Source organism: Paramacrobiotus metropolitanus, unplaced genomic scaffold, assembly GCF_019649055.1.
Source record: "Paramacrobiotus metropolitanus isolate TYO unplaced genomic scaffold, Prichtersi_v1.0 Parri_scaffold0000006, whole genome shotgun sequence".
Classification (NCBI taxonomy): domain Eukaryota; kingdom Metazoa; phylum Tardigrada; class Eutardigrada; order Parachela; family Macrobiotidae; genus Paramacrobiotus; species Paramacrobiotus metropolitanus.
In genome coordinates this window covers 1,467,382-1,493,415 of record NW_026570226.1, presented here as the reverse complement: position 1 = coordinate 1,493,415, position 26,034 = coordinate 1,467,382, and the positions used below count along the sequence as shown (strand labels likewise).

The 26,034-nt window shown below is 41.9% G+C and overlaps 8 protein-coding genes across 16 annotated transcripts; 4 read left to right on the top strand and 4 right to left on the bottom strand.

Moving 5' to 3' along the window:
• Nucleotides 1–221: 221 nt before the first annotated feature.
• LOC129581647 (mediator of DNA damage checkpoint protein 1-like) lies at nt 222–4,967 on the top strand. Its single transcript, XM_055472848.1, has 8 exons — nt 222–407; nt 484–899; nt 1,186–1,638; nt 1,738–2,364; nt 2,496–2,690; nt 3,112–3,984; nt 4,058–4,141; nt 4,390–4,967. Exons 2-8 carry the CDS (start codon nt 486–488, stop codon nt 4,651–4,653), a joined length of 2,910 nt encoding a protein of 969 aa, XP_055328823.1. The 5' UTR covers nt 222–407; nt 484–485; the 3' UTR covers nt 4,654–4,967.
• A 263-nt stretch (nt 4,968–5,230) lies between these two features.
• Nucleotides 5,231–9,114, bottom strand: LOC129581613 (beta-1,4-mannosyltransferase egh-like). Its single transcript, XM_055472803.1, has 4 exons — nt 7,750–9,114; nt 6,780–7,039; nt 6,187–6,332; nt 5,231–6,020 (listed from the first exon to the last, which is right to left on the bottom strand). The coding sequence occupies exons 1-4, from the start codon at nt 8,370–8,372 to the stop codon at nt 5,607–5,609; spliced, it is 1,443 nt and encodes a 480-aa protein (XP_055328778.1). The 5' UTR covers nt 8,373–9,114; the 3' UTR covers nt 5,231–5,606.
• Nucleotides 9,115–9,487: 373 nt separating this feature from the next.
• LOC129581612 (uncharacterized) lies at nt 9,488–12,288 on the top strand. Its single transcript, XM_055472801.1, has 4 exons — nt 9,488–9,792; nt 9,904–9,984; nt 10,393–10,962; nt 11,179–12,288. The coding sequence occupies exons 1-4, from the start codon at nt 9,752–9,754 to the stop codon at nt 12,065–12,067; spliced, it is 1,581 nt and encodes a 526-aa protein (XP_055328776.1). The 5' UTR covers nt 9,488–9,751; the 3' UTR covers nt 12,068–12,288.
• Nucleotides 12,057–14,026, bottom strand: LOC129581614 (EP300-interacting inhibitor of differentiation 3-like). The gene is made up of 2 exons (XM_055472804.1): nt 13,379–14,026; nt 12,057–13,187 (listed from the first exon to the last, which is right to left on the bottom strand). Exons 1-2 carry the CDS (start codon nt 13,707–13,709, stop codon nt 12,439–12,441), a joined length of 1,080 nt encoding a protein of 359 aa, XP_055328779.1. The 5' UTR covers nt 13,710–14,026; the 3' UTR covers nt 12,057–12,438.
• Nucleotides 14,027–14,192: 166 nt separating this feature from the next.
• On the top strand, nt 14,193–15,229 carry LOC129582075 (uncharacterized). Its single transcript, XM_055473480.1, has 2 exons — nt 14,193–14,428; nt 14,547–15,229. Exons 1-2 carry the CDS (start codon nt 14,414–14,416, stop codon nt 14,904–14,906), a joined length of 375 nt encoding a protein of 124 aa, XP_055329455.1. The 5' UTR covers nt 14,193–14,413; the 3' UTR covers nt 14,907–15,229.
• Nucleotides 15,230–15,463: 234 nt separating this feature from the next.
• Nucleotides 15,464–18,115, bottom strand: LOC129582074 (bromodomain-containing protein 4A-like). 2 transcript variants are annotated; one of them, XM_055473479.1, is made up of 3 exons: nt 17,605–18,115; nt 17,035–17,527; nt 15,464–16,010 (listed from the first exon to the last, which is right to left on the bottom strand). In XM_055473479.1, exons 2-3 carry the CDS (start codon nt 17,524–17,526, stop codon nt 15,789–15,791), a joined length of 714 nt encoding a protein of 237 aa, XP_055329454.1. In that variant the 5' UTR covers nt 17,527; nt 17,605–18,115; the 3' UTR covers nt 15,464–15,788. The 2 variants fall into 2 exon arrangements, with proteins under 2 accessions (XP_055329454.1, XP_055329453.1); XM_055473478.1 differs by having other exon boundaries at nt 17,635–18,112.
• Nucleotides 18,019–21,679, top strand: LOC129582072 (uncharacterized). 5 transcript variants are annotated; one of them, XM_055473475.1, is made up of 5 exons: nt 18,019–18,230; nt 18,934–19,332; nt 19,475–19,836; nt 19,997–20,102; nt 20,269–21,133. In XM_055473475.1, the coding sequence occupies exons 2-5, from the start codon at nt 18,996–18,998 to the stop codon at nt 20,817–20,819; spliced, it is 1,356 nt and encodes a 451-aa protein (XP_055329450.1). In that variant the 5' UTR covers nt 18,019–18,230; nt 18,934–18,995; the 3' UTR covers nt 20,820–21,133. The 5 variants fall into 5 exon arrangements, with proteins under 5 accessions (XP_055329450.1, XP_055329452.1, XP_055329449.1 ...); XM_055473477.1 differs by lacking the exon at nt 18,019–18,230 and adding an exon at nt 21,514–21,679 and having other exon boundaries at nt 18,324–19,332; nt 20,269–20,640; XM_055473474.1 differs by lacking the exon at nt 18,019–18,230 and adding an exon at nt 18,324–18,821.
• On the bottom strand, nt 20,661–25,249 carry LOC129582070 (neuronal acetylcholine receptor subunit alpha-10-like). Of its 4 annotated transcripts, none has more exons than XM_055473470.1 (13): nt 25,013–25,249; nt 24,518–24,794; nt 24,233–24,289; nt 24,026–24,114; nt 23,894–23,920; nt 23,543–23,670; nt 23,264–23,323; nt 23,003–23,096; nt 22,747–22,888; nt 22,200–22,355; nt 21,944–22,030; nt 21,374–21,741; nt 20,663–21,174 (listed from the first exon to the last, which is right to left on the bottom strand). In XM_055473470.1, the coding sequence occupies exons 2-13, from the start codon at nt 24,696–24,698 to the stop codon at nt 20,917–20,919; spliced, it is 1,647 nt and encodes a 548-aa protein (XP_055329445.1). In that variant the 5' UTR covers nt 24,699–24,794; nt 25,013–25,249; the 3' UTR covers nt 20,663–20,916. The 4 variants fall into 4 exon arrangements, with proteins under 4 accessions (XP_055329446.1, XP_055329445.1, XP_055329444.1 ...); XM_055473472.1 differs by having other exon boundaries at nt 20,917–21,092; nt 21,158–21,174; nt 24,518–25,249; XM_055473471.1 differs by lacking the exon at nt 25,013–25,249 and having other exon boundaries at nt 20,661–21,174; nt 24,026–24,145; nt 24,518–24,662.
• Nucleotides 25,250–26,034: the final 785 nt, after the last annotated feature.

Sequence of the window (26,034 nt, the reverse complement as noted above, 5' to 3'; positions counted from 1 at the left end):
CGGATGCACCGTCTGAATGAGCAAACCACTTGGCTGCCCACCCGCGAAGTGGGTGTCTAGCCGCAAATAAGAAGCGGAAGATGTTCATGATTGGATTAAACATGTAAATCGACCAATAACGAGCAGCATCTAGACCATCGGCAGTTGTGATGTTTTTGTTCCACAGAAAGCCTGACCGTGAGGCAGGTTGACAACCTGACTTTGGTCGTTCGCAATAAATTTTGGTACGTTTAGGTTTTGATTTTTTATCTTCAAAATTATTATTATCTCTTTGAATTCTTCTTCATGATATTCTTGACAAAATTTTGCAGAGTAAATCCCTAATTATTTTATTTACTTTTAAGCTTGGTGGTTCTAGCTGGTAATTATCGAGTGTTTCAATTTTTGTCAGTAATCTGCTGCAGACGGTAAGGGTTCTCGCAGATTGACTCAATTTGAGCGCACATATCACATTGTAACTCTTTGCTGTGGTATTTTTTTTAGCAATGGCTAAAACTAACAGAAAAACAACAGGCCGTCGGAAAGGGGCTCCTTCTCAACCCATTTCGGCAGAAGAGCCTATCGAACCCGTCGCGGAACATGGAGTAGTCGAGGAAGAACTGCGAGAAGTGTGCTCCTTCGAGGAGTTTCCATTGCTGCTCACACACGCTCGAGCTATTCGGGACAGCATTCCAGAGAGTGACGACCCAAGAGAAGCGGCAACAAAGTCACTAATCTGGCTGGAGAATTTCACAGCGGAATTGGACAAACTGAAGAACATGAACCCTCAGGAATGCACGGTCGTTATGCCTCCGCCGTCGGCCATCAACACAACGCGCAAGCGACCAGTTCCGGGTTCAGGTGCTCGGGGAACTGTGGATAAGAAAATGAAGTCTGGTGCAATGAAAACTTATACCAAGGTAATAAGATGAAAACTTGTTTTTGAACGTAATAATCTCGACATCAACTAGCACAGGATCAGATCACGAAAGCAGTAAATTTTTTTCCTGGTGATGTCCGTAATAATATTCATGTGGGTAGCCGTAATTATGAATCTGTGATAGTGAATGATGACGATGTTTAAAGTTTGTTAGCATTTTACCAGTCAGCCAGTCACGGAACCACAATAAATCTGTGGTTCAGGGAAATAAATCTGTTAATTTATAATTTATTTATTATTGATTTTTTTTATTGTGGCAATCCCAGGTGGCTAGCGCTTCTTCGCCAGCGCCCAGCAGTGGTCGTCCACGTCGTCAGGCTGCCGTGACCGCGCAGCAAAGAATCACTTACGGCAATCAGACCATTCTAAAATCTTCCAAGACCAGTGCTACCAGTCGACGAGGGAAGAAAACTCCGCAGTCATCGTTGACAGATGCCCTTCCCGAGGACTCTTCGAACAGCGATGTGGTGATAGTTGAGAAGACTGATGAGAAATGTGTGGTGACTGTTGTAGCATCCGAAACAGCTTCTGTCGAGATTTGTGACACATCGATTACCGTGGTGACGAATACGGTCGTACGTCCCAGTAAACCATCGACATCTTCTAAATCCAGTGGAGCGAAAGCCATTCAAGTGCTAAATTCACGAAAGTCTTCGACATCTGGCGAGCGCACTCAGAAGGGATTCTTTGGTAACGGCACTATTTTATCTCCCATTCAGGTATGTATAATAAGCAGATTTTATAGCCTTGAAAAACTTAATTGTAAAAAATTTAAAATACTGCTTTTTGTGATTTACATGCTTTCTTCGTGGTTGCAGCGTTTGCAGGACGAGACAGTAATTTCGATGCGTTCCTCCATGGGCCCAGTGACTTCAACACCGAATTCCGATGGTGCAACAATGATGGAAAGTTCACCGAAGGCTGCAGCACCCTCTGCACTGATCTCCTCCCGGACCTCTGAAGCTGCCTCTCGAACTGCAGAAGCTCCTAACATATTTTCTGGAAGTTTTGATCACCACCTTGAGGAAATGGCATCCCCTGTGTCAGATGAATATAAAACAGCTTATTCGGTGCTGGACAATCAGAAAGTTGGAAAACCGCACACTTCTACCAAAACTAGTCTGGTAAATGCAACCGCCGTCATCCCGTCACCGTCTGTAATTCCTTGTCGCGAAGTTCGGGGTACAAGTGGGAAACGCAGCAGTATTGCGCCTCCGGTTAAGCCTGTTGCAGATTTTCCAGGGGCTCAGTTCAGTCATGCTGAAGCGCACAACAGGGTAGAGAAAATGCCGGACGAAGAAGTTCCTTCTGATGATGCACTTACCGACGAACACCAAAATGTGCTTTCGGAAAATGGTAAAAATGTTGCCACATTGGAAGAGATCGATATTGACGTTGATGGTGAGATCACTGAAAAACCTGCCGAAGAGACCGATTCCCTTCAGGTAATTCAGATTCGTGTATTGTGTTACGTGACGTCGGGAATTACATGGGTGTTAATTTTTAGCAAATATTGCGAAGTTTATGACAGCCATGGCTGTTCTGCAGTAAATCAAGAATACTTTCTCGTTTGTAGCCTGCTCCCATCATAAATAAAGCCAACACGGAGGCGGAGGTCGAGCTTAATGCATCCATGGCCACTTTATCGTTGAATACGTTTGTTCCGCCCGCTGCTCCGGTTATTGTCGCAGAGTTTACTGTCAAGGAGCCCACTTCGCCGAAGTTTGCGGACCAAGGATTAAAGCGGAGTGTTGATCAGACACCCGCCAGGGTAAGCCCTAATGAATGTGTATGCGTAGCAAATATACTGTACAACGAATTGTGAAATGAAGATTGCGGTGCTTGTACAAAATATATGTTGAATATGGACCAGACGAGTTATTTCCTTTTGCAAGACATGTGTAAAAAAAGTCAATCTGAAGTTGGTATAATTTTCTGTGTGTACCGTACAGTTGTAGAAGAAGATACTTCGTAATACAGGAAGGTAGTTGTACCATGACCACTTGACCCCACCACCCATTAACTAGCTATGGTTGTACTACAGTTCTTTAAAATAACAGTGAATGGAATTCAAATTGCGATCTGGGAATTTAGGTGCAGTCAACCAAAAACTGTAAAGAGTTAATTTTCTTAGGTGAAAGCAGAACGCACATGTCTTTCCTCAATTTTTTCAGCCGTTGCTTTTGTTCTAGATTCCTCCTGTCCCGGCGCGTACACTGTCTCCTGTTCGAGTGGAGGATCCATTCGTAAACGCTGCAAAAACCGGGAAAAGCGTTTCACAAACTGAGCTTCCCAAGACTCACTTTCCGTCTGCCGCTGCCAACCGTGCAGGGATACCTCGTGTGAAAGACCAGAGCAGTGCACAGAAGCTTATTAATCAGCCAAAAATACGTAAAGATGCTCCTCCGTCGAACAAGAAAACCACCCCACTCCGACCAGCTCATCAAGCGAAACCTTTACAGAGCGCCGAAAAGAACATATACGTTCCCAAACCGCTGCCATTTGGAGGAGCAACCCCGTCATCGACGAATCCAGTAACTATTGGTACCGGACCAGGAAAATCAACATCTAAAGCGGCTCCGTTGTTGAAAAATGGTCATGGACTTTTCTCTACGTCGGTTGTCCATTCGGTTATTCCGAAAGCTGTGCCCGTTTCGCATCCGGCAGTTAATCCTCATGGTTTGAATATGGGAAAGAAGATCATTCAAGATCAGCGAGAAGCCAGCAAAAATAAAACGAGTGCATCGAAAGCGCCGGCGATGCCGTCCTTGGAAAAATTAGGGTCAGGAGTTATGTTCCCATCGCACGAGCCCACACCCATTCCTTTGAAAGTGCCATTTTCCGCAGGCATGGTTCGAGCGCCGAAAGTTGGAAACCTTGCGGGGGGAAGTTCTGACGCGAATGCCGATGGGAGCGGCACGGATGAAAAGAGCCCGGTATCGCAAGGGACGGCGGGTCTTATTCCTAAGGCTGTAGCTGGTGCGGGGACTCTCCATGTTCAACAAATGGTTACCAGCGCAAGTAGTCTGTCTGCATCTTCATCGAGGAACAACCTTCAGTATACGGTGAGTCTTCTCCTTTCGAAATAATTCTTATTCGAAGAAGATAAAGTCGTTTTAAACTGTGGTGACTTTACAGAATGCTGCCGCTCAGGACGTGCTAGCTAAGGTGTCCGATGAATACACCGATTATGGTCTGGATATCGCGGAGGATGACGACACGGTAGGCATTGATTTAGCAAAAAGTAGTGGTCGCTTCTGCCTGTCGGTTTATCAAGACTCAGTAAACGTCGTCTGGACTGGGTCAGTTGCCGTAGAAGCTGTGATACTGTAATACTGTTTAATAAGCTAAAGCTGTCATTTTCGACTTCTCTTTTAAATTTACACTGTGTTGACTATATGCTGTGGCGGTCATTGCATACTGTGAGAAGTTGAGAAAGATACGTTTATTGCATTTACGATTTTGCACAGGACGATGAGGAACGCCCACGCAGAGATGTTCCGTCGTGGGCAGCCCCCGAAAATTTACGGAATCGCATCCGTGGACAACTGAAGAGACAGCTTAATCTTGACGAAGTTTTTGAGGGTGCTCGACCGGAAGAAAAGGTGGATTTATCACGCATTTTCGGGAGATCTAAGGACCGTTATAACCGTCGCAATTCGAGCCAAGTTTGGCCTCATGGCGTCTTGCCCTTGGGAACGACCACACCTCTCGCATCGGCAGACCTTGTTTGAATGTTAATATGCTGGCTTGGATGCAACCTATGATGGTGGAATAATTTTATCGTGGCTTTTTTCTTTGGATCCTTCGTTTAGTTCGCTTTTTGCAGCACTTAGCGTTGGAGCTGCGTAATATTATTATGGTGAATTTATTTATGATACCTTTTTTAAATATTTGAATTTCGTTTGCATTTCTTTTCATAGCACTCGTGCTGGCTGAAATATTGGAGTTTAAAATTGCATTTTTTTTGTGCTATAGCATTTCAGTCATTGCTGTTCGCAAGTTGCTGTGTGCAAGGTAAACAATGGCGATTGTCAGTTTGATTAAAAAATGGAAATATGTATGGATGCAATATCTTAAAAGAAATTTTGATTGTCCGCTTACAATAAGTAGTATTTATCTGGCAACAATAATACAGCTTCATATCAGTATTATAAGTTCTGGCACTCCCATCTTGCCAGTTTCGTGACTACATCTGTTGCGCGTGCTGTATATAAAATTAATTAGAGAAATCGCAACTAGAATGATAAGTGACAACTGGCAAGTGCTGCACAGTAGACAACACGCTTTTAACATTCTTTTGCTGCCGTCGAAGATGTGCTTCTATCGGTTTTGGAAACGAAAATAACTTCATTGCATATTGCATCTTCATGAACAGGGGGCAAACATAATTATTACAATAGAATGAATAGATAGTACTTGACAAACAGGGATCACATTAGGATAGAACCGGCCAGAAAGAGTTAATTATTGTACCAATGACAGGAAGTACTTCAGTCACACGACAAGCTTAAGGACCGGCTGCAGTTTGATGTGTACTTACATGAAAGCAAAAGGAATTGCATTTACCTACGGCCACACCCGATGCTACATTTACTACCACGGGAATTAGTTTTAAATAGCGGTTCTGACAACTTCGTAATTATTGCATCTAAAACACATATAGAGGTAATCTTGTAGAAGGGTTCTAGTTTGCAATGCTTTTGCGTCGCGTGAGATCTTGTTCCACGTTTTTCAAAGCTTCTTTAGCTGTCGCGGCACCCCACACTGCCACTACCGCATCCAGAATAACATCCCAGATAAAAACAAACGGACTGAGCATAACACATAGCGTTTTGAACGGCTGATCATTAGGAAAGCTGCGCACGATTCCAAACAGAAATCCGTAGAATCGAACGGCAAAAATGAAGGCATTCAGCATATCCAGAATGACAAAGGTCGGCACGGGGCCCAACAAGCCGAAGATCAGGGATGGGAGAATGAGTGGGGCGACAGAATACGCAATATGCTTAATCTGCAGCAAGATTTTGATGTCCATGGGAATGGTCGTGGTTTTGCGGATCCACGCACCTCCTTGCAGCCATCGGATACGTTGGCGAATCTGCAGTTAATATGCGCCATTGATAGTATGCGTATTCTATGTACCTAGATGATATCACCCTTCCTACTGACAAATGCACTCTAATCAAACATAGCTTAGAATCTTTGCTACGTGCAAAAGGGCAAAATGTTCTCTTCTATTCATGTTTTAGCTAAAGCGGGAATACCTGATCCACAATGGAGAATGTGCTCTTTTCCCACACTTCGCCTTCGACGAAATCGAACGAATATCCACTTCGAGCAGCACTCAGGGCAAAGTACTGATCCTCTGTGATACTTCCTTCCATCCCGCGATCAAAGCCAATGCGTTTCTCTGGCAAAAATTTCATCAAAAAATTTAAAGCTACATGTATTAGTATACGTATAATGTACGCAGTTAGGCACAAAGGTTACTAAAGAGATGCTCATACAGAAATACACGTTAAGTCCGCATTAGCTCATATTCCATTGTTTCGGTTATCAAAAATCTTACGACGGCACTTTGCACTTAATATGTGTGAAATAAAGTGGACGTGAATGAAGTACACCTTATACATTTACATTTTATCAGTCATCCAGGCATACTAAATAAATAAAAAAAATAACCCTTTTTCGTGCGCTAACGACGCGTCAAAACAAAAGCTTAAAATTAATGTATTGCTTATGCGTACGTACTGCACACGCAAAAAAAACCTAGTTATTGCTGGACTCACACTAATTTTTTCATGATTATCCCACCAGCGTTTTGAACTCTCTGATTTTATTTTCTAAATGCACTTACCAACAGCTTGGTTAGCCACAATAAACGATCCTTTCCAGGAAAACACCGGTTTGTGGAGAACTTTGAACTGGAATCGAAATTGGCCCAAGTCATCGGCAATGCGGTAAGCATCGCCAATCGTACAGAACCAGTTGACAACATCATCGTTGGCATACGTAATTAGACCCGTGCCGAAATGATGCTTCCCGCGACAACAGAAGTTGACGATGCCGCGAACGGCATCTTCCGTAAGAATGGTCTCCTCATCCAAATGAGCCACCCTGAAAAACAAGCCCACCATATAGGATTACTTCAGGTAATGTCAGCCGTGCCCTGGACAAATGATTCATGAGCGAAAATGCTTTCGTTCAAGGCGAATACTTGGTGCTGTCCGGCGCTCGACGATACAGCTTAAAATTTTTCTGAATTCCTTGACTGGCGGGATTAATTATAGATCTCTAGATAGCGACATTTAGTCTACAGACTGCAACTTTCAAAGAGTATGCACCATATTAAACTGCAGTACATCATTACGAGTGTCGCATACTCTCTGTACGTATGTATTGTACTATATTTTCTACTTGGTTAACCTTTTAACAGGCATGGTACTCGTACAATGCCGCTCGCTATCTTAAACGTGCTGAAGAATTTTACTAGTAAAATAAATCAGTAAATAAATTTCTTAATCAAATCATTACATTCGGAAAACAACACTGCAGTTAACTACGCTCGTAGCGCTTGTACACCAGCGCTTTGAGTGTGCAACGCAAGCCGGGTTGACAAATTACAGTACAGACTCGGTACCTACTCGGTAGTGAACATAAAAACTTTTGCAGTGATTATGCGAAATAGGTACAGTTGTGCTATAATGATTTTGTCTTAATTGTGATATTGGGTAGCTACTGTGAGTACTCATTTGGTGGTACTTATTTAGCAGGTCTTAATACGCTAGCTGATTAAATTAAAGCCGGTTTTTTAAAATACTTCTCACCATGAATTATGGGTGATCGGTTCGTGCGGCTCATCCAAACAATACTGCAGTGCACGGGCTTTATATAAAGAATTATTTCGGGTACGGTACTCGCGCGGCACAACACGTTCCACCAGATTAGGGCGTTCCTCCAGTCCGATGGCTTCATCCGTAACAACCTCCAGCACGTAATGCTGAATCCCGGAGTTCTCCAGCACCGCCAGATTCTTCTGTACCGTATCCCGTATCAGTCCCGGGTACACACCGCGAGTGATAATCCGGAACGCAATCGTCGGGGCTTCCAGCAAATTATACTTGCACACCACTTGACTGTTAAAGGCGTTAAAGAAGACCAATCCGCAGAACTGGAAAAGATATTGCGGTAGATACAGCAATGTGATGATGCGTGACAGGTAGCATAGTCCGATGGTAATCGGACTAAACTGTGCCAGATGATCACCGTCCAGTTCGGCCGGGACTTCCACGTCGCCGTGAAAGGCAAACCGGTCCTGGAAGGCACAGATGAAGATAACTAGGAGTAAGACGTGCAGGAGATGTTTGCCCCAAGAGGCCATATCGGCCGATTCCGTCTCGGATGGAACATGCACATTCGGTAATAAAAAGCTTGACCGACGCCGCGTCATGTTGATTGTACAGATATATATATCGTGTATGTATAGAATACAAAAAAAAACTGATTATAGCAAATTATCGCTTTCACACTACAGATAGCGTTGAATAACTTGGGCCGAATGAAATTACGCATTCACTCGGACGATGTGGAACATAATTTTGGAGCTTATGCAGTTTTGGCGTAGCGATAGGATTTGTTACTTTTGAGTGTGGGCTGGTTAGCTAGTCGGGAAGCTGTACAACACTCTGCGCAAACATGATTTTTTTAGCATCATGGGCTGGGAGATGGCGGCCACGGTAGCGGTCCACTTACTCAGCTTTCCACCCGCCAAAAATTCATTTCGTCTGCCTGTGTGCGCTCGCGCGCCAGGCTGCATCATACCGATCGGACTGGAACGCGAATAGGCGGGAGCACTTAATGGTTGTTGCCGTTTTCAAAAATAGCCCAACACTAGTACAGCTGGCGAGACAACTTCCATCCAACCACAAGAACGTTAACGGCTTTCTACTGAAAAAAAAGTAATTAAAGTGCTAGGGTAAAATATGCGCTGACTGACTTATGGCACAAGATGGATAGGCGAGCGACACATGCGTAACCACTGGGGCACAATATTATTATTGTACGTTTTTAATTAAGAGAAAGTAGATTTTCTCAGCAGATTAGTACTGCAATCATATAAAAGGTAAAGCTGACTGCATACATAAAATCATAAATTTTGAAAAGAAATATGCTATAATTATATAATAAGTAGTATTTGTTGAGCGAAGCTCGCCTTGTACATATTGAGATATAACAAGTGTCATTTATGCTATACTAAGAATCTCAGGATCATACTTGCTTTGCACTAAACTGCACATATAAATATACGAGTACATTAATTTCAGTTCACAGAACTTAATGCATGCCTTATAATTACATGGCTACTTTCACCATCAACGTAAAAGCAATGATACTTAACTTCCTACAGTTCATCAAAGATATGCCCACTGGCTACTTCAGCTTTTAGAAGGGATAAAATTTAGCACGTACTAGTATTTCATGATTATTTTTTACAGATTTTAAACTTTCCATGGAAACAGCTATGAGATTTTTATTTTCTTCCTTTTATGACCGAAGGATTCGAGATCGGATCGTCATATACAGTACATTAGTTTAAGTTTCCCTCGACTTTCTGTCTGCAGCTGTTATGACACGGCTTACGAAACCATCATGTTGTTCTACTCTTAACCTCTTTGCACACAGGATTATTCGATAGAAAAGTCAACAACTTTTGGCTATTTAAATTTGTAAACATCATGCCAAACGTCGCCACGGACTCCAGCAGCGCTCATGAGCAAATCAACGAACCAGAGCTGCCACCATTTTCGGCATAGATGATAGAGCGATAACATGTCGCATGGACTAATCAACGATTCGAAATTTTTGTTAAAGTAACATATTATACGATTTATAATCTAACTTAAAAGCGTAATATCGCAAGCTGTAATCGGAACTGACAGACTGTCGTTCAGTTGATCAGTTATCTTAACTTTTTCTTTTAGAGCTCAAAAGATTCTCTTAAATCGAAACCGTTACACCGGCAATGGGCTGGATGGAAGAATAATTATATGGAATGAAATTCTGTAAGAAATCATTAATTTACGATAACGTTCAACCCTGGGTTGGTCATTTCGGCTTCATGCGATATACGATGCGTTGCACAACAGTTATCCTGGTTTATTAGCGATTATGTATTGTACGTACGTACAAATGTACTGCTGCACTATTAAAATAACGTTATACCGTAATCTTTGCTGCTGTGTTGTAGTAATTACAGTTTCAGTTTTTTTTTTACTTTGCCACAACGATATGTTATTTTTTATCATAAAATCTAAACGCTGTATGATTACAAATCTTCAATACTTAATAAATTAATTCACTTTGGGAGTATCAGTACAGATAGACTGATGATCTCCTTCATGCGATATATTGTTTAAAGTGCATGATTTCACACTAACGAAAATCAGCTCGGATTAATTTTGGTAGTAAAGAGCTGAAAACTCCCGGCAGCGCACAAGTTCTCCTGTGCGCGCCATCGCTAAAGCCATTCAGGACACACAAGGCATATTACCGGCATCGAGCGAGCAGCCAGTCACATCCGCCGACCAATGTCACAATCAGTCCCAAGAAGCCGGTAGTGGCAGTGTACGCGGTCTACCATGGGGCGTGTGGTTAGACGGCACTCCGTCCGAGAAGCTGACCATGGTGCAGCGGCATTTGCAGGAAGAACACGAATTCATGTATCCCAGCCATCACAAACACTTCCATCCGCCCATGACCGAAGAGCAATTGCAGGCGCTGCGCTCGGCGGCGGAAACTGAGCAACGCAAACTCCCCTTTGCTACCGGAAGTTCATTATCCGATGACGAATGTCAGAAATTGGAGCAAGTAATTGCGCATCAAGAGGTCTACGCCCGTATTGAGTCCAAGCGTAAAGATGCTTTTCTAAAGGCCAATATGTCGCAGTATTCGTCGGCAAATACGCTGAGGAAGCAAATGCGCTATGAAGAATTCAAAACACACAGACTGGATCAGTGCCGGAAAAAATATGAAGACTTCCGGTAGTTATGTGTAACCTATATTATCGGCGGTACTGTAAAAATTAAATAACTTGTTATCATAGACGCACAAATGCGAAAAATCTTTAATTTTATGGTTATTAAACGCAACCTATAATTATTTCACGCTACTGTGTACATGCTTGTTAATCAGTAAATCGCATATATAATCCAAAAAGGTGCAAAAAGTCTGTGGATAATAGTTCGTTATGTATTCAGATGGCAGCATAAAAAGAAAGTGTCCAGTTTCCGACAGGAAGCGATAAATACCATCGGAAAATTTTGCCTCTCGAATCCGCGTTCCGCAGGATTTCCCACATCGATCACGTTCGATGTCATGGAGGACTTCAAGGCAAAGCTTCATCAACGCCAGTTCAAGACTGACAGTGCATTGATCTCCTATATGAAACAAATCAATAAACTTTATAATAAAGAAACAAAGTTTTTCCGCACCATTCGCCGTCAATCCAAACAGCCGCAGAAACACTTCATTCGGACGTATTCAAACAAAAGGTCAACTCCACACGGAAAGAAATTGGTTGGACAGTGGTCGTCCAGACCAACGTTCGCTCGGAACTCAATTGGCTTCGCACTACGCGGATGTCCGAGCTTGGTGCGCAGAGAAATGACACAAATCCTGAAAGATCGACCTGTCAAACGGACGAACGTCGATCATTTGCGTACGGCAAGTTACTGGCACCGTCAAACCGGCACTATAATGTGCATGCAGTGTGGCAGACAGAAAAAAGCCAGTGTCGACCGCACCGTGATTCCTGAGTTCTGGATAATATTCCTTATAAAGATTGGACAACTTTGCGACGGTTGTCCTCCGTTGGAGGTTTTTTCAAAATCACTTCGTTCACGTGAGAAGCCCAACAAAAAGCATCGCGGAACCGCACTGCTGTTTCCAAGATACGAAGCTACGCTGCATAGAGCACGGCGCCAACGAGAAGTAAAAATCAACAAAGGAAAATACCAGGAATTAGCCAGCTTGCAAATCGGACTAAAGGGAACAGCAGTGGAGATCAGGGGTAAACGATTGCAAAAGAAAAAAGGCAAAAACGAGGAAAGTATACTGGATTTCGATGGCTATGAATCTGTTCCATAGAAACGAATTTAATTTTTCGTAATATATTGCAACGATTTTCCGAAGCCATTAAGATTACTTCAATAAGCCAGCAAAAAAGGAGGAACGTTTGTCAGTCTTTGTCATGTCTACCAAAGCAGAAAAACTAGGAATCATCACAAAATTATTACTATACACAATTCTTTTATGGCATCAGATGAACGTCCATAGCATTCTTAAAAAACAAACGAGAGCTGGGTTGTACCTGGTTAGCGGTAAATGTAGTACAACCACCGCCACCATCAAGGTGTTACCACTATGAAATCGAAAATGTCACTTCTTCTCCAGTTGAACATGGAATTTGGTCCGGAATCAATCAGAGAACTAAGGTAGTTCTTATGTCCTCGTACGGCTCATCCCTCAACGGGGGCAGGTATGAGCGTCACCAACTTTTTCCACGAGCTTTCTGTCAGATCCATCATGATGATCTGGAATTTATCATCGGCGGCTTTATCGCCCACTGGATCGGGAACCACCTCCATGCTCTCATCGTCATCAGCTCCCGGTTTGGAAGTTTCAACCGGCGTACACACGGGCAAACTATGATCATCGAGAAACATGCGTACTTTGTTGTCTTTCAACAGAAAGGAAAAGCAGAAGAAATTCTCCACGGTCTTGGGAAAGGATTCCCGATCCACCAAGATGCTCATGACATCCATTTGAGTTCTGTTTTGAGAGTAAATGTTCTGAATGTACTCGTACAGCTTATTGACACGCTCCATCGTGGGATCCAGCGACGCGCTCATTTCGGTCGTTTTCAGCTTTTTAACCACTTGTGCTGGCTCTTTTGGTTCTTTGTCCTTCTCCTTCTGGGTGGCTTGGGTGGTCTTCGTGGGTTTCGGTTTAGGAGGGGCCGTGCTGTAGGCTCCATAGACAACCGTCAAATTCGGTGCGAGACCTGGTGCGATTTGCGAGGCAAAGTCGTCCACAAACAGTTTCATCCGTTTCAAATCCAGCTGCAATTTCTCATCATCTGCGGGTTCGTCGTCCTCTTCATCAGCACTACGACTTCGGATGAGAAGAATTTCGCGGAGCCGTTTGGAGAACACCTTGGCGTTCCAAATAGATGGAGTCGGTCTAATTTCGCTTATCGGTTTCATGGCTGTGAAAAATGCAAGGTTTTGTCACTTGTGTCATCATACTGTTTTGATTTTACCACAGCTCGAAAAAATAAGAACAAGCGTGAATTTTGATTCAAGAACCCGAATCCTATTAAAATATTATTATTAATAACTAATTCAAACCTATAGTAATTTAGTCCTCCACAATGAGCAGCGAAAGCTCAACACTTACTCAGAGTGTTCAAACGACTTGTTAATCGTGCATCTAGCACGATTTGCGACGGTGTGCCTTTCTTGCCAACGAGTTGGCCCAGCCTGTAAGACTTCTTCTGTGTAGCCAAGCTACTCCGGAGCTGGCCCGAGATTCGATCCTGACCAACTGGTTCTTCAGCATCAACGTCCATGTCATCCACCTCACGCTCTCCGTGCTGTATATCATCAGTAACCTCGTGCAGCAGGTCCTCGATCTCTTCGTCATCCTCCTCAGCAATAACTGTGGGCTCAGTGACGTCCACTCTCGAAGTCTCTCCACGGCCCCGGGAACGTTGCGATCTGGACGACATGATGAGCAGTCGATCGCTTCACTTAAAGATTTGGAAGCAGCCAAATTTACAGAAGAGAAACTCAGATACAGAGTCAGAGTGTCAAATGAATGAACTTAGTGGCTGTGCATCACAGGACTGACAGTCCACATTCCCATGCAAGGCCGCAAGGGACAAGAATGGCCTAAAGTACAGCCTTGCACAGTTTCACTTCCTGTTTTTGAAAAGCTGTAGTACTTTTTATTATGTTGGAACTTGGCTGCAAATAGGAGAAGTACTTCATAAAGAAATCGTTCATAAACATTTATGATCCATTTCTGGCATTTCAAAATCTCAACGACAACAGAAGCGTACACTTTCTGCGTGCTTTCGTCAGTAGTAAAGAGCGGTACTAAAGACCGGAAACACTACCACTGGAAGTCCGCCAAATGACATGAAGCAAAAATAAAAGGACGAGTGAACGCTGACAACTTGGTGTGAGAAGTGTTGTAAGACGTGATCTAATAAGAGCTCCGTTCAAAAACCATTTTTTCGATATCAGCATTCATGAGTCTACTAATCAACTAATGACAATAAATTTGTCTCGGCGCTGAATATTGTCCAGTAAGTAACATAATTTACGATTTTTACGTTACCTGTGACAGCCCTTTTGAGTTTCTTTCAATCCTTGTTACCTTGTACTGAGTATTTGAAAATTAAGTATTTTTTCTACCTCTCAACTGGCAATGGATTGCAACCAGGTAAGACCGTAAGAGCTGTAGAGACTACTATGTACCCATGTTGCGAGATTCTGATTTTGTTCGAAATTTTAAGTCTTGGTCTCGTAAGTGATTATTCATGTGTGAGGACTTTGTGCAGATGGAACAAGCACTGGAAGAGAAGCGAAAGGCTATTAAGCAGCTGGAGGATTGGCAAAAACAGTGGGCAACAGTTGATCGCAATCACAAAATGGTTCTCAAAGATATTATGGCTCGCTTGGATCAGCCACCGTCTCAGTACCGAAGACCTTTTTATGATGAGCGCTGTACAGCAGTGAGAGTACTGATCGGACAATTTGCGGAGCAGCGGCAGGAAATCGAAAGCCAACTCATCGTTGCCGAGGCCAAGTTTGTCGCGTACCAGCGCAAACTGGACACTTCTCTCGCTGTAGTGAATAAACTTCTTTCAAAATTTTCGGAAGAAGCTGCTAAAAACCGTGAAAGACACGAAGGTGCTTAACTGGATGACGGCTAAATATAATGAGCCATACACGAAATTACCCGAAAACTTTTCTAGTTCATTTACGTGCTTGCTACTCATATTTATTCTAAATTTTATTAGCTATGACATTCCACATTTTAATTGTGCAGTTACTGCAGTGGATTCCTTGAATGTTTTTTTCTTGATTTTATCAAAGCTTTATCTATCGTTCGTTAGGTATGCATACCAGCATATGTAGCACATATGACATATTATATGAAATTGTGTAAGGAATGTTCAGTTCTATCATTCTGTGTACTATGTTGCTGATTGTGAGTATAAAGTACTTATTATATTCCAGATGTTTTTTCATTTATTACGCAGTTTGAAATTTGGGTACAGAAAATTTGCACCTTTTACGGTATTTGGGCTAGACTGACATCAATTGCAATCAAGTCTGTCAGTTTTACTGAATGTTTTGCGCACTTCTTGTTTTTCGTTTCTGTTATTATTAACCTTTTCGCTGCCAATGGCAAGACTGTCGAGAGACGAGAATGGTGTCATTATTTATCAAAATCGAAGTTACCGTTTATGAATCAACAGACGACTTCATTCTGAAATGAACCATCTCCAGTGGCAGGTGGGATTATATAAAACAGAACAAATAGATGTAACTCATGTAAGCGAAAAACGGAAAAAGTGAACATCAAAATATCTCCATTTGCATCCGCTATCTGTACATGAATAACAACTGCCTCAAGCTGGCGACGCATAACCCGCAATACACCATTCCACTTCCCATCACTGAAAATTAGGCATACCAAAATAGAAAACGAAAGTCTAATACTACCTATCGCAATAAATTCTCGGCGTTAATGCTAAAACGAGAATTCGGTGCGGGCGGATCGGCGGCCGAGAATTTCATTTCCCACCTCGAACCAAAGGCGTGGTAACGGAATGTGGAGCTTTGCTTGCTGAAGCAGCGTTTACTCCGGCTTTTGGCGTGGGAACAGCCGCTGCTGTCTTTGGTGGACGAGGCTCCAAACGACCATCCGCCAACTCTTCCAGCGCCCGCAGTGTGATGGGACGCAACCGCTGAAAGTCGATTTCTATTTCGTCCGGAAGCTCAGAATGGTCAGGCTCCTAAAACGACAACCGGTGTAATCAAGGCAGTATGATCAGTATGATGCCATTGCCAGTAAGTATCCAAACCAACAGAACGTCCTAGGTTGTTAGCAGCAATCCGTATACGCTTACGAACTGTCTAGCACGAACAAAGCGTCTGAAGTTCTGAACGAGTTCATTTACGCATGCATAAATGAAACGAAAGCAGTAAAATAACCATGACTGCTATGCGCCTCAACTTACTGGGCGCACGGAATCTGATTTCGCGCCCCGAAAATTCAGTACTCGTACCAAAATTTAATGATGCGGCCTAAAATCTGAGTCGCAGCTATATTTATTTTGTAACGGTGCCACCTGCAGCAGTTCTCGCTGACATAGTGGAATCAAACTATTTTCGTTTTAAATTATCCTTGTGTTTAAAAAATGGTAAAGTGTAGGTGCGAATCTCTCGAAACTTATCGAGGAAAATACAGACGCAAAAAAGTCGAAAATTTTAGGCAGACATAGCTACACCAATTCTGGGAGCACATGTGGCGCAGCCATTTCATCGTGTAAATACAAAAGTAAAATTTTTAAAACGCGATTCATGTCAAACATCACCTTTTACGCAACCGTAGAATTTTAAACCTTTCGGAATTCCACACGGGGATACGGGAATCAAATTCAAGTTAACTTACTTATCGTTAATCATAAGCTGATGGCAATTACAGCTTTTATAATGTTCGCGTTAAATCTTTATTCGACATTCGTAAAGTTTATTGCAGAGTGCAAACCCATTAAAATCCTGGATAACAAACGAATTTTACAAAATTAATAGTACTTATTACTTATACACCTTTCCTACTTTTAATCATAAATAATGATCATAAATTATTGATAATCTTAAATTAATCATAAATTATTCATAATGGCAATACATACATAGTAAATGGTAAAACCGTACTCATGATGAACAACGTTTACACACGTCAACTCATACGCAGCATTTCACTAGCTTTGACTCAAGTTAGTCAAGTACGATATTAATTTCCGTCGTACTCACCAAAGCCTGAACAATGGACACCACGCGGCCCAATTTCTCCGCTGGCAGACTGTTGATCTTTATACTGAGTTCGCGCTTTTCCTTGTACTTCATCGGTCGAACGTTGACTTTGCGTGCTGGCTCCTTGGTTTGGTCCTCCAGTACGACGGCCGTGCTGGGTGTTGGCTGCTCCGCTTGGAGAACGGCGTAAATCCCCGTAGCAGGCAGAGAGGAGACGTTTGCCACGGTTGGAAGACCTCGCAAGATGGGAGTCGTGGTCGACATGGGAATCAGGTGCATCCTGGGTGGTACAGGCGCATTGGCCACAACACTCCCTAAAGGCCGCGTCTTCTGCACTAGTTGTACCGTCGACGTTCCTGCAGGCACTTTCATGCGGTTTCCATTAGCCGTCGGAGAAACAGCCCGCTTGCCTGGAACAATCTTTTCCCCACCAAGCGGCTTGGGAGCTACTGGTGCGGACACCGTCACAGGTCGAATCGTAACAGGAATCATTCTGTGACCAAAATCTAATGTAGGTAGTTCTAGGCACGGTAATCAAGATCGAAACTCGAAAAAAACAAGAGCACCTACTTAGCAATTTCTAATCAGAAAAAGACGAACCTTTCCCCTCGCTTCAGTTGTCAGGAAGGAAGAGGAACTTGGACAAAATCCGTTGCAAATATTTGAGTTTATTACAATAGAGCTTTTCAAAACCGGAAACGCTTCGTTTTGAGTCTAATAACTCCTACTTTCTAATTTTCAAGAACAAGAATGGGTTTTTAAGTTTTATTTGCATTTTTCGTTTCTGTTCGAAATCATGCTTGCAGCCTGCGCGATTTAATAAGTCAGTAGTATACGCTATGCGAGATGGTTTCGTTCCTTGCATTAAATTTTGAGCGTGCGTTTCCGTACGAAACTGCGATCCTGGAAGGGCATACTGGTGCCTAAAAATCCTGTGGTGAAGATCCCGGCCCCCGGGTGAAGTGCGCAGCCGGCAGCAACATTTTACTTAATTTTATGATGTTTTGTACGATCCTTATTGAAATTGAGATTTTATGAAAAAATACAGTCAAATTCAAATAAATCATAGATTGTAGATTCGGATGTCGTATCGAACAGCTCGTATCCTTTTTGTACAGTATCTGTATACTGTGTGTATTCGCTTTGCTGATTGTTAGATCATGACCTTTGTTGAAATTATGGCATTCGGAAATATGGTGCGTATTGCAGTGCGTAGTACTTTATCTGCGCATCCGTTTCTTTGACAACTGAAAATGAGCATAGCAAACCCATCGCATGTATCAGCGTGGCTAAAAAGTATAGAAGTACTGAAGAATATTAATCAACCTAGCTAGGAGCCTAGGACACTCGTAGGAACAGCAGCCCTGGCAGAACAAACATTTAGAGCATTTTGCCGACATGTTATGCATTTGCCGACATCCTTCTTTAATTCCTTTGATCCTTCCTTAAAAAAAAACCAATACATAAGTACAGTAAAATTAGATTCAATAACTGCTCTGCAAGAATTGTAACCCATGTGCAAGTGCAATGAAAGATTAACAAATTTCACCGCATTTTCCCATGTATTTGAAAATACATACATGCCTGACTGAAAACTTTCACAAAAAAAGTTTTTTTTATGCCGTTAGAATATGCTTTGGCTTCTCCGAATAGTAATAAATTTAATAATTAATGATCCAGCGATACAGCCGGGGCTTTCAGTTAGTTCATAATATTATTTTCAAAACTTTTACGAGATATTGTGTTTGATTATTAGACACCAAAAGCCAGCCTTTTACATGGTGTCAGTAAGTTCCAGATTTAATACTTCAAATTTTTCTACGTCCTCATGAGGTGATGATTACCACCTGATTATTATAAAATATGCTAAACGTTTTTCGTTTTGCAAATTTGGATTAGAGCGGAATCTAGTACTTACGCTTCTACAACGATCAAAACCGTTCGAAATTTCTGATTGGAACATGGGAAGTCATCCGGATTACGAATCGATCCGTCGTCGACCAACACCCCTCAGGTCTCGTGGTATACTGTCCTTGCGTCAGAGTTTTAAAAAAACTTTTGATCCCGACACGTCCGATGCCAGTGCGGGGTTACTGAAGCGTCATCCCGTCAAGAAAACCAAAGCCCATCGACAGTCCATCTATGAGCTGCTTCCAGCCAGCAATAGTCACAAGTCACACTACAGCGCCGAAGATGACTCGAGCGATCACGATGCGACATCGCATCAGGATGATCTAAATGAAGCGCTCAACAACAGCCTAAGACTATCAACAGGGATCATGCAGAGCATGAGTGATAGTACGTTGTTTTTAAACTCTTAAAGCGCAGCATTCTGTTCAGCACTTGGTGCTATTCTTTGTGACCTTTCGTAGCCAAAAGCTTTTTCCCTTGTATAATTATTTAATATTGACTCCTAGAGTTATGCATAGCTTGATTGCAGATTCACAGCATGTGATGACGTACCTGCAAATTAACAACAAACCCCATCCGAATTCTCTGGGACATGCAATACTCGATTATTTGTTGAAGCAAGATGCGCGAACAGCACTAGCGTGTACGATGAATACCCAGTCCGCTGGTGCAACGCGTCCAGCCTTGCCGTCATTTGATCTGCGCCGACTTGAGCCGTTTTCGGCTAGTATGCACGAGTCTCTGTCGGACTTGCTGAAGTCAACGGGAAATCTATACATGGATACCGTACGCCGTCTGGAAGACCTGCATTCTGTACGTGGACAGCAGCAGATCGCTCTGTTCAAAACCTACGTAGCACAGCGTCTGCAGGCCGCCAAAAACCTCTTTACCGTAAGATCATCTGCGTTCTGGCACCCTGCACGTATGTTGCGTCCTTGTTGAATCATACCAGAAACTTCGCGTACCGTAATTGAAAATCACTGATTTCTAAATAAATTCCATAGCTAAAATTCTATCGCAGTTTGTTACCAAGTCTACCATGCTTTTTTAGTTGCATGAGTTTGCCAAATACTATACTATGGGCCATTGCGGTATGGAAGGCTCGGACAACGTTTCCTCGTATTCCGATGCATCGAAGCCGGTTGTCGTGTCTCCTTGTGAGTATGTATGGGTAACCCTGTCAACTATCTAGATATTTTCAGCTGGATTTGTTTGTGGAATTCGAAATGCATATCAAAGTAGTTGTTGTCAATTTGTTGAGATCTTTCTCTAGCAGATTTATTGAAGATGAGACTTTTATTTTAAATGCTTATTATATTTCAGTAGAACTGCTCCAGAGGGGCCCGGAATTCGAAGACGACGACGAAGTATTGCGCGACGACTTGATCGGGAAAATTCGTGCATACCGGCAGGCGGTGGTTCTTCGGAAAAGCCAGGCCATTCAGCGACCGGCCGATACTGAACGGTTGTTCCCGTGTGTGATACAGCGGAAGGCGGCAATGGCTTTAATGATCGCATCCGTAGAGCTCCAGGATCATAACATCGACTTCGATATAACATCCATCGCAGATGTGGCCAAAAAGTATGACCAGCTGCATAAACGCCGTACCGCCTCGGCGGCACCGTTAGCGGACCGACGTCCGTCAAAAGGTGTGCAAGTACGCAAAAATCGTTCATGGCCAACGAAAGCCGAAGGTAAACTATCGCACCATGATAATCGTTGGTCGGTTAATAAAATTCGCGACGCCGAAAGCGAGCGGATGGAATGGAAAAGAATGTTGTGTTCAAATACCGAGTCAACAGTGGAAGCCGATGAAGGTCGAGCGGACGTGTGTAGTAATCTTTTTAAACATGTGGCGACATCATTTGATTAAATTACTTAGCTTACAAAATTATTTGTATTCACGTAGAACGAATATCATTTTGACTAAAATTCTCGCTGACCAGAAATCAGATTTTGAATATTGGCTATTATAAAATCTGGCTTTGATTTGTGGGCACCAGCAAAAACAACGTGCTAGAAAAAATGGTGATGATTATAAAAAATAAGATAAACAGCAATTTATCGACGACGTAGGCTAAATTTTTCCATTCCTGTGTTACTTCATCCAGGTGGATTTCTTTTTGGACATGTTGCTCGTTGGCTTCTATCAGTTCGCACACATGGTTCAACATTCTTTGTATGCGAATGGCAAAACTGTGCACTGTGTACCTTGCACGCAGGTCGTCCTAGATGAACATATTCACGGTGGCTAGTGGATAATCGTTTAATAAACTTTGCAGTACAATACTTATTAAGAAAATAATTTTGATAATTTCCGAATCAACTGGATAGCGATACGCTTTATTAGAATTGCTTGCTCATTAGTCGTTATAACGTTTTAGTATTTGTAGTGATATATTGATAATGCTGCTCGTAGAAACTTACTTTCATTACTTGCAAATCGGAAGCAGTGTTTCGGCTTGCGGGCGAGTTGACTTGCCGCTGTCCATCCATCGACGATGCTGAGTGTTCACTGTCTAATTTTTTCACATTGCTTGATTCACGCATAATTGTTTCTTTTGCAGCTGCAGAATATTTTTCCGGAAACAAATAATTCGTTGGGGAAGCAGGACGAAGTGTGCCTTGGGTACCGGTGTGAATGCACAGCGTCGTAGCGACAAATTCCATAATGACCTTTTTTATCCATTTCGGCACTCGCTGTCCACGAGCGCCGCGGTAATGCAGATTCAGTGTCCACACCTGCACGGCTGTTGTAAGTCCGATAAAAAACATGCAGATTCCATAAAAGGTTGCTAAAATAAGCCCAAATACTTTCACAATGCTTCTGCTTACGTACCGGTGTGCATATTCTTGGATAAGTTTGTTGATACACAATACGTACGTAAGAATACAAGAACACCTAGTTAGCGTAAATAATATACAAATGCCAAAATATAAGTAATTTCTTATGCAACAAGTCTGCGTGTTTGATTGATTAACTTAGTGGTTAAATACCTATCAAGGGTAAAGATGTTGCTGTTGGTGGCATAACTTCCATAACCATTAGCAAAAACAAGGTCAGTGACAGCAGCGTTGTTATTCCTAAACGCAGAAGTATAGCATAGGAATCTTCGATGGTATTATAGTCAAGCAGATGTACTATACATAATGAGGTGATAGTTCGGTTTAATATTAATGGTGACTAAATGAAACGTTACCATCAAAATCTGATTAGAACTTATTTGCAACAAATTGAAATTTCAGTACATACCCAGTGTGACCTTCTCGCCGCATTCTCCGGGAGTATAAAATCCCAAGAACGCGAATAGCGTAGCGCACCCACAAGGCATAAGGTAGTTAAAAACATAATAAAGCGGACGACGTCGAAGCAAGATATGCACAGTAATGTCCGGGTAAGGCTCCGCGCCTGCAGGAAAATTGTGAAATTTATAGTACAATCGGTACGAAGTATTCTTATTTCTTAAGCTTGACACCCTTTCGTGATTTTGCTGTACAATTATAAACACTGCCTTCCGAATAGCAGCAGTTGGAATACGCCTTTTTTTTGCAAAGCTGTACTAAAAAAATATAAATTTTCTCACAACATTTAACAATAATGTTTGGTACAAACTATTGATAAACTATGGAACTCAGAACTGAAACCCAGCAGACGGCCACAATACTTCCACTTCTCGTGCGAGTAAAGTAAATCAAATTAAATATGTACAACAAAGTAATGAAGTAATCTATCTGTTTATTGAAAATTTGGGTATCGGAAAATATAGTAAATGGAAATTGCTGGAATGGTACAATCTTACAGCAGGAGTAGTAGACAACAGTTCGTTTAGCCGAAATATTGACAAGATCCCATTCTCCACTGGGGACATAATTTGATACGTCTCCAGCTTCTGTGATGACGACAAGATCTACTTTGTATCCATCAAAGGTCCAACTGGCAAACTGTAAACAATCTGCAATTGATTATGTGCAGAAGTGAATTTCTCTGATGAAAAGGGGAACAGTTTCAACTGGGATCAATCGCTTTGAAGTTTGAAGCGCCCGTATGCAATGTACCTTTAAAGAACAGCTCTGATAATCAAATGGAAAATATCGAACATCAATCGCACATGTGCTTCGGATTATGCTGGATGCCAACCATGTAACGTTCCTATAAAAAGGCTTAAAACTTAAAACATACGTATTGCTGGTGTGGTACGCAATTAAACTTTGTTCGTGTAGGTGTTGCATAAAAAATGAAGCCACACGATTTAAAATTTACGCATAGCAAAACTGCAGTCGACTGTTATAGTTGGACGTTCTTGCATATATACGTACCCGTCATATTGAATAATACCGTTTGTGTTGATCATTTTGTGGTAGTACTCGGAGTCGGCGCTACAATCCATAAAACGTCACAATAACTTGCGAAACAAATCGGCATAACTTTTATACTGCAACTTACAGTGTGTGCCAGCTTAAAATGTGTAATTTACCATATGTTGATCTACGTTTTCTGTACTTTCCAAATGTACTTTCAAAAAGGTCATCCCTTCAGACAGTTAGGTTTCTTACTTTTCCAAATGTCGCACGAATATCATGCAAACATTTACTAACTTGTTATAAAGCAGGATATCCGGCTTCCAAATTTGGTCCATTGGTAGCATAAGGCTGGTAACGTTGCCGAAATCGATCGGATTCCAGATAAGTTTGTTATCCATCCAGTTTTGACTTAGCCAGCAGTTCTTTAATAAGCGCAGAAAATTAATAGTATACGTAAACTGTTAACATAGTTGTTAATGCTGCACAGCTGCAGTACATAACTTTGTATACAGCAACAAAGTCAATCGTGCGAAGTTATTAACAATAATAAAATACTACTAAATTTTTTGCAGTACTTCCATAATGTTTACACAATTCTTAGCTTGGCTACGTTTACCGGCAGCTATACTGTAACGTCTACACTACCGTTGTCATGATTTGATTTCTTTCGTCCTAAAATACAAATATATTCAAATCTTCTGTCAGAATTACCAAATGTTATTTTGTTACTGACTGAACTGTCGCGTAAAATGATCATGATTATGCATAATTTCTTACAACAGAAATAATTTGAGTAAGCGACAATCCGAAGACCACTCTGACTGATTCGGTATGGTTAATGGTAGGGCGAATATCTTTGTTGTATCCTGCAACAAAATGGTACAGCGAGAAGAACGTCTGCAAACCCGAAATGCAGGTTTTCCGATTGGTACGAGTATATGACAGAAAACTGTAAATTTCAACATTTCAGTTTTCGTACGGTACCTGTTTGAAGATGCTTCGTGAGTTTTGCTTCGTAATCTTGGTCCCGAAATCTACGTCCTATTATGCAAAAGAACAACTGCACAACACCATAATACAATTTTCTCTAGCAGAAATAAAATCTAGCAATTAATCATATACAATATATAACAAAATTAAACAATAAAATATAATATGCGATTACAAGAAACGCTCTTACGATCATATCAAAGGCATAATTTCAGACTCAAAGGAAGTAAATCTGCTGTCAAACAAAAGTATTAGTTATTTTGTTGGCTTGCAATATACCTGAAAACGAGACATTTGCCGCACAGATGCCGTTAAGAAAGCAGATATCGAAGACTATAACTATTGTTATAACAGATGGTTTTGACAGAAGACAAAAAACAGCTAAAGTTAGCTGCTGAAACAGCGTGCAGCATTTACGTTGGTATCTAGATCTGTACATGCGATCGTTGAGTTGCAGCATTCAAAAGAAATTACTTAACAGCATCAGCTTAGCAATGTCTTTCATATTTTCCAAGTCAATCACGATGTATAAACCAGAGTAATCCATATAGATATACTGGAAAATAATTTACATGAATTCCCGCTGTCAAAAGTATTTTTACATTGCCGGCGTAGTAATCAAGTGCTCTTCCTGGAGACCAGGATGAAAACATGAACATTTCACAAGTGTTCACCAGCTATACGCTTTTAAAGGCATATAAAAAGTATATCTGTATATGCACGTCACAAATGATTCGCATTATGCGCGATGAAATGTGACAAATCAAAGCATACCGCAATAAAAAAAAACCGATTTAACGATAAGAACATAATAACGATGATCCAGAATGCCGACGACAGAGACTGGTGAATCGGAAGGAAATGCGACATTGTGTTTGTACAAACTGCAGCAATCTGGGTTTATCCTTCAAGATGGATGGCCACAATGTTCCCAGCCGGCCATTACACATGCTGATGTGGTCCTTGTTAGTGCACCTCACGTATGTAAAACTATGTATGCATAAAACGTTAATCCACATCATTTCCTGAGTTTGGTCAATATGTTTGACGATTCCCTGAGAACTGCGGCATTTGTTGCGCCTCTGATCTGTGTTACAGTACGTATGTCATCAAATTTTGTGCGTTAAATGCGACTTACTGGATTTATACTGGTTGTACACTAATGCTTTACCAATCAGTACTTCCACTCGTAGTAAGTTAAACTTTTGTTGCCGCACTAAAGCACTTTGTATTCATTGGAACCGATCACGAACACTTTTCGGTTCAATAAAATGGAAATGGCGAGTCAATAATAGGGTATTTTAATACCTATCAATACGCTTTCTAGAGATACTCGTATAATCTGTATATACAATGCGAGCAAGAAAGGAAGCTACGGGTTTAGGGTATGCGTTGTAGCGAAGACAGCGAAAACCGGTTTGTACAGCTAGTACGCGCACAGACAGCCACACTCATAAGTGTGCAAGTGAATGCGAGCGGATTTACCCACTCACACACACATGTGCCGATCGATCGATACAGCAAGGCAGCACTCCGCTTGCGCTTTTTGGCAGCACCGGAATGCGCTGTCTTCGGTCTATTTATAGTCACAACAGAGAGGCTGCATTGATCAACCAGCCTCAGCGGGCAGAAAAGGCTGTTCGCTGGCTTTTTAACATAGACTAGAACATAGACCGTAGCCTCCTCATTTAGTCAGATTGTATGTCCCTCATACCCATGCTGAGTCGTTGGCATAATATAAATACGTCATGTCAAAGTGCTTAACTTTATGAAAATTAATTTTACTTTTGAACGAT

What these genes read in the sequence shown, in the direction of transcription:
- LOC129581647 (XM_055472848.1), top strand. Translation starts at nt 486, where the DNA reads ATGGCTAAAACTAACAGAAAAACAACAGGCCGTCGGAAAGGGGCTCCT. An exon ending in CTATTTTATCTCCCATTCAG is followed by an intron (nt 1,639 to 1,737) that starts GTATGTATAATA and finishes TCGTGGTTGCAG; the next exon opens with CGTTTGCAGGACGAGACAGT. An exon ending in GGAACAACCTTCAGTATACG is followed by an intron (nt 3,985 to 4,057) that starts GTGAGTCTTCTC and finishes GTGACTTTACAG; the next exon opens with AATGCTGCCGCTCAGGACGT.
- LOC129581613 (XM_055472803.1), bottom strand. Translation starts at nt 8,372, where the DNA reads ATGACGCGGCGTCGGTCAAGCTTTTTATTACCGAATGTGCATGTTCCA. An exon ending in CCGATCACCCATAATTCATG is followed by an intron (nt 7,040 to 7,749) that starts GTGAGAAGTATT and finishes CTTGTTTTTCAG; the next exon opens with GGTGGCTCATTTGGATGAGG. An exon ending in CATTCTCCATTGTGGATCAG is followed by an intron (nt 6,021 to 6,186) that starts GTATTCCCGCTT and finishes TATTAACTGCAG; the next exon opens with ATTCGCCAACGTATCCGATG.
- LOC129581612 (XM_055472801.1), top strand. Translation starts at nt 9,752, where the DNA reads ATGTCGCATGGACTAATCAACGATTCGAAATTTTTGTTAAA. An exon ending in GATTCGAAATTTTTGTTAAA is followed by an intron (nt 9,793 to 9,903) that starts GTAACATATTAT and finishes TTTTTCTTTTAG; the next exon opens with AGCTCAAAAGATTCTCTTAA. An exon ending in ATTATATGGAATGAAATTCT is followed by an intron (nt 9,985 to 10,392) that starts GTAAGAAATCAT and finishes TTGGTAGTAAAG; the next exon opens with AGCTGAAAACTCCCGGCAGC.
- LOC129581614 (XM_055472804.1), bottom strand. Translation starts at nt 13,709, where the DNA reads ATGTCGTCCAGATCGCAACGTTCCCGGGGCCGTGGAGAGACTTCGAGA. An exon ending in AAGTCGTTTGAACACTCTGA is followed by an intron (nt 13,188 to 13,378) that starts GTAAGTGTTGAG and finishes CATTTTTCACAG; the next exon opens with CCATGAAACCGATAAGCGAA.
- LOC129582074 (XM_055473479.1), bottom strand. Translation starts at nt 17,526, where the DNA reads ATGATTCCTGTTACGATTCGACCTGTGACGGTGTCCGCACCAGTAGCT. An exon ending in TGTCCATTGTTCAGGCTTTG is followed by an intron (nt 16,011 to 17,034) that starts GTGAGTACGACG and finishes TTGTCGTTTTAG; the next exon opens with GAGCCTGACCATTCTGAGCT.
- LOC129582072 (XM_055473475.1), top strand. Translation starts at nt 18,996, where the DNA reads ATGGGAAGTCATCCGGATTACGAATCGATCCGTCGTCGACCAACACCC. An exon ending in CATGCAGAGCATGAGTGATA is followed by an intron (nt 19,333 to 19,474) that starts GTACGTTGTTTT and finishes GCTTGATTGCAG; the next exon opens with ATTCACAGCATGTGATGACG. An exon ending in CCGCCAAAAACCTCTTTACC is followed by an intron (nt 19,837 to 19,996) that starts GTAAGATCATCT and finishes ATGCTTTTTTAG; the next exon opens with TTGCATGAGTTTGCCAAATA.
- LOC129582070 (XM_055473469.1), bottom strand. Translation starts at nt 24,698, where the DNA reads ATGCTGCAACTCAACGATCGCATGTACAGATCTAGATACCAACGTAAA. An exon ending in GGTATTATTCAATATGACGG is followed by an intron (nt 23,097 to 23,263) that starts GTACGTATATAT and finishes GCCTTTTTATAG; the next exon opens with GAACGTTACATGGTTGGCAT. An exon ending in CCGATTTGCAAGTAATGAAA is followed by an intron (nt 21,175 to 21,373) that starts GTAAGTTTCTAC and finishes ATGTTCATCTAG; the next exon opens with GACGACCTGCGTGCAAGGTA.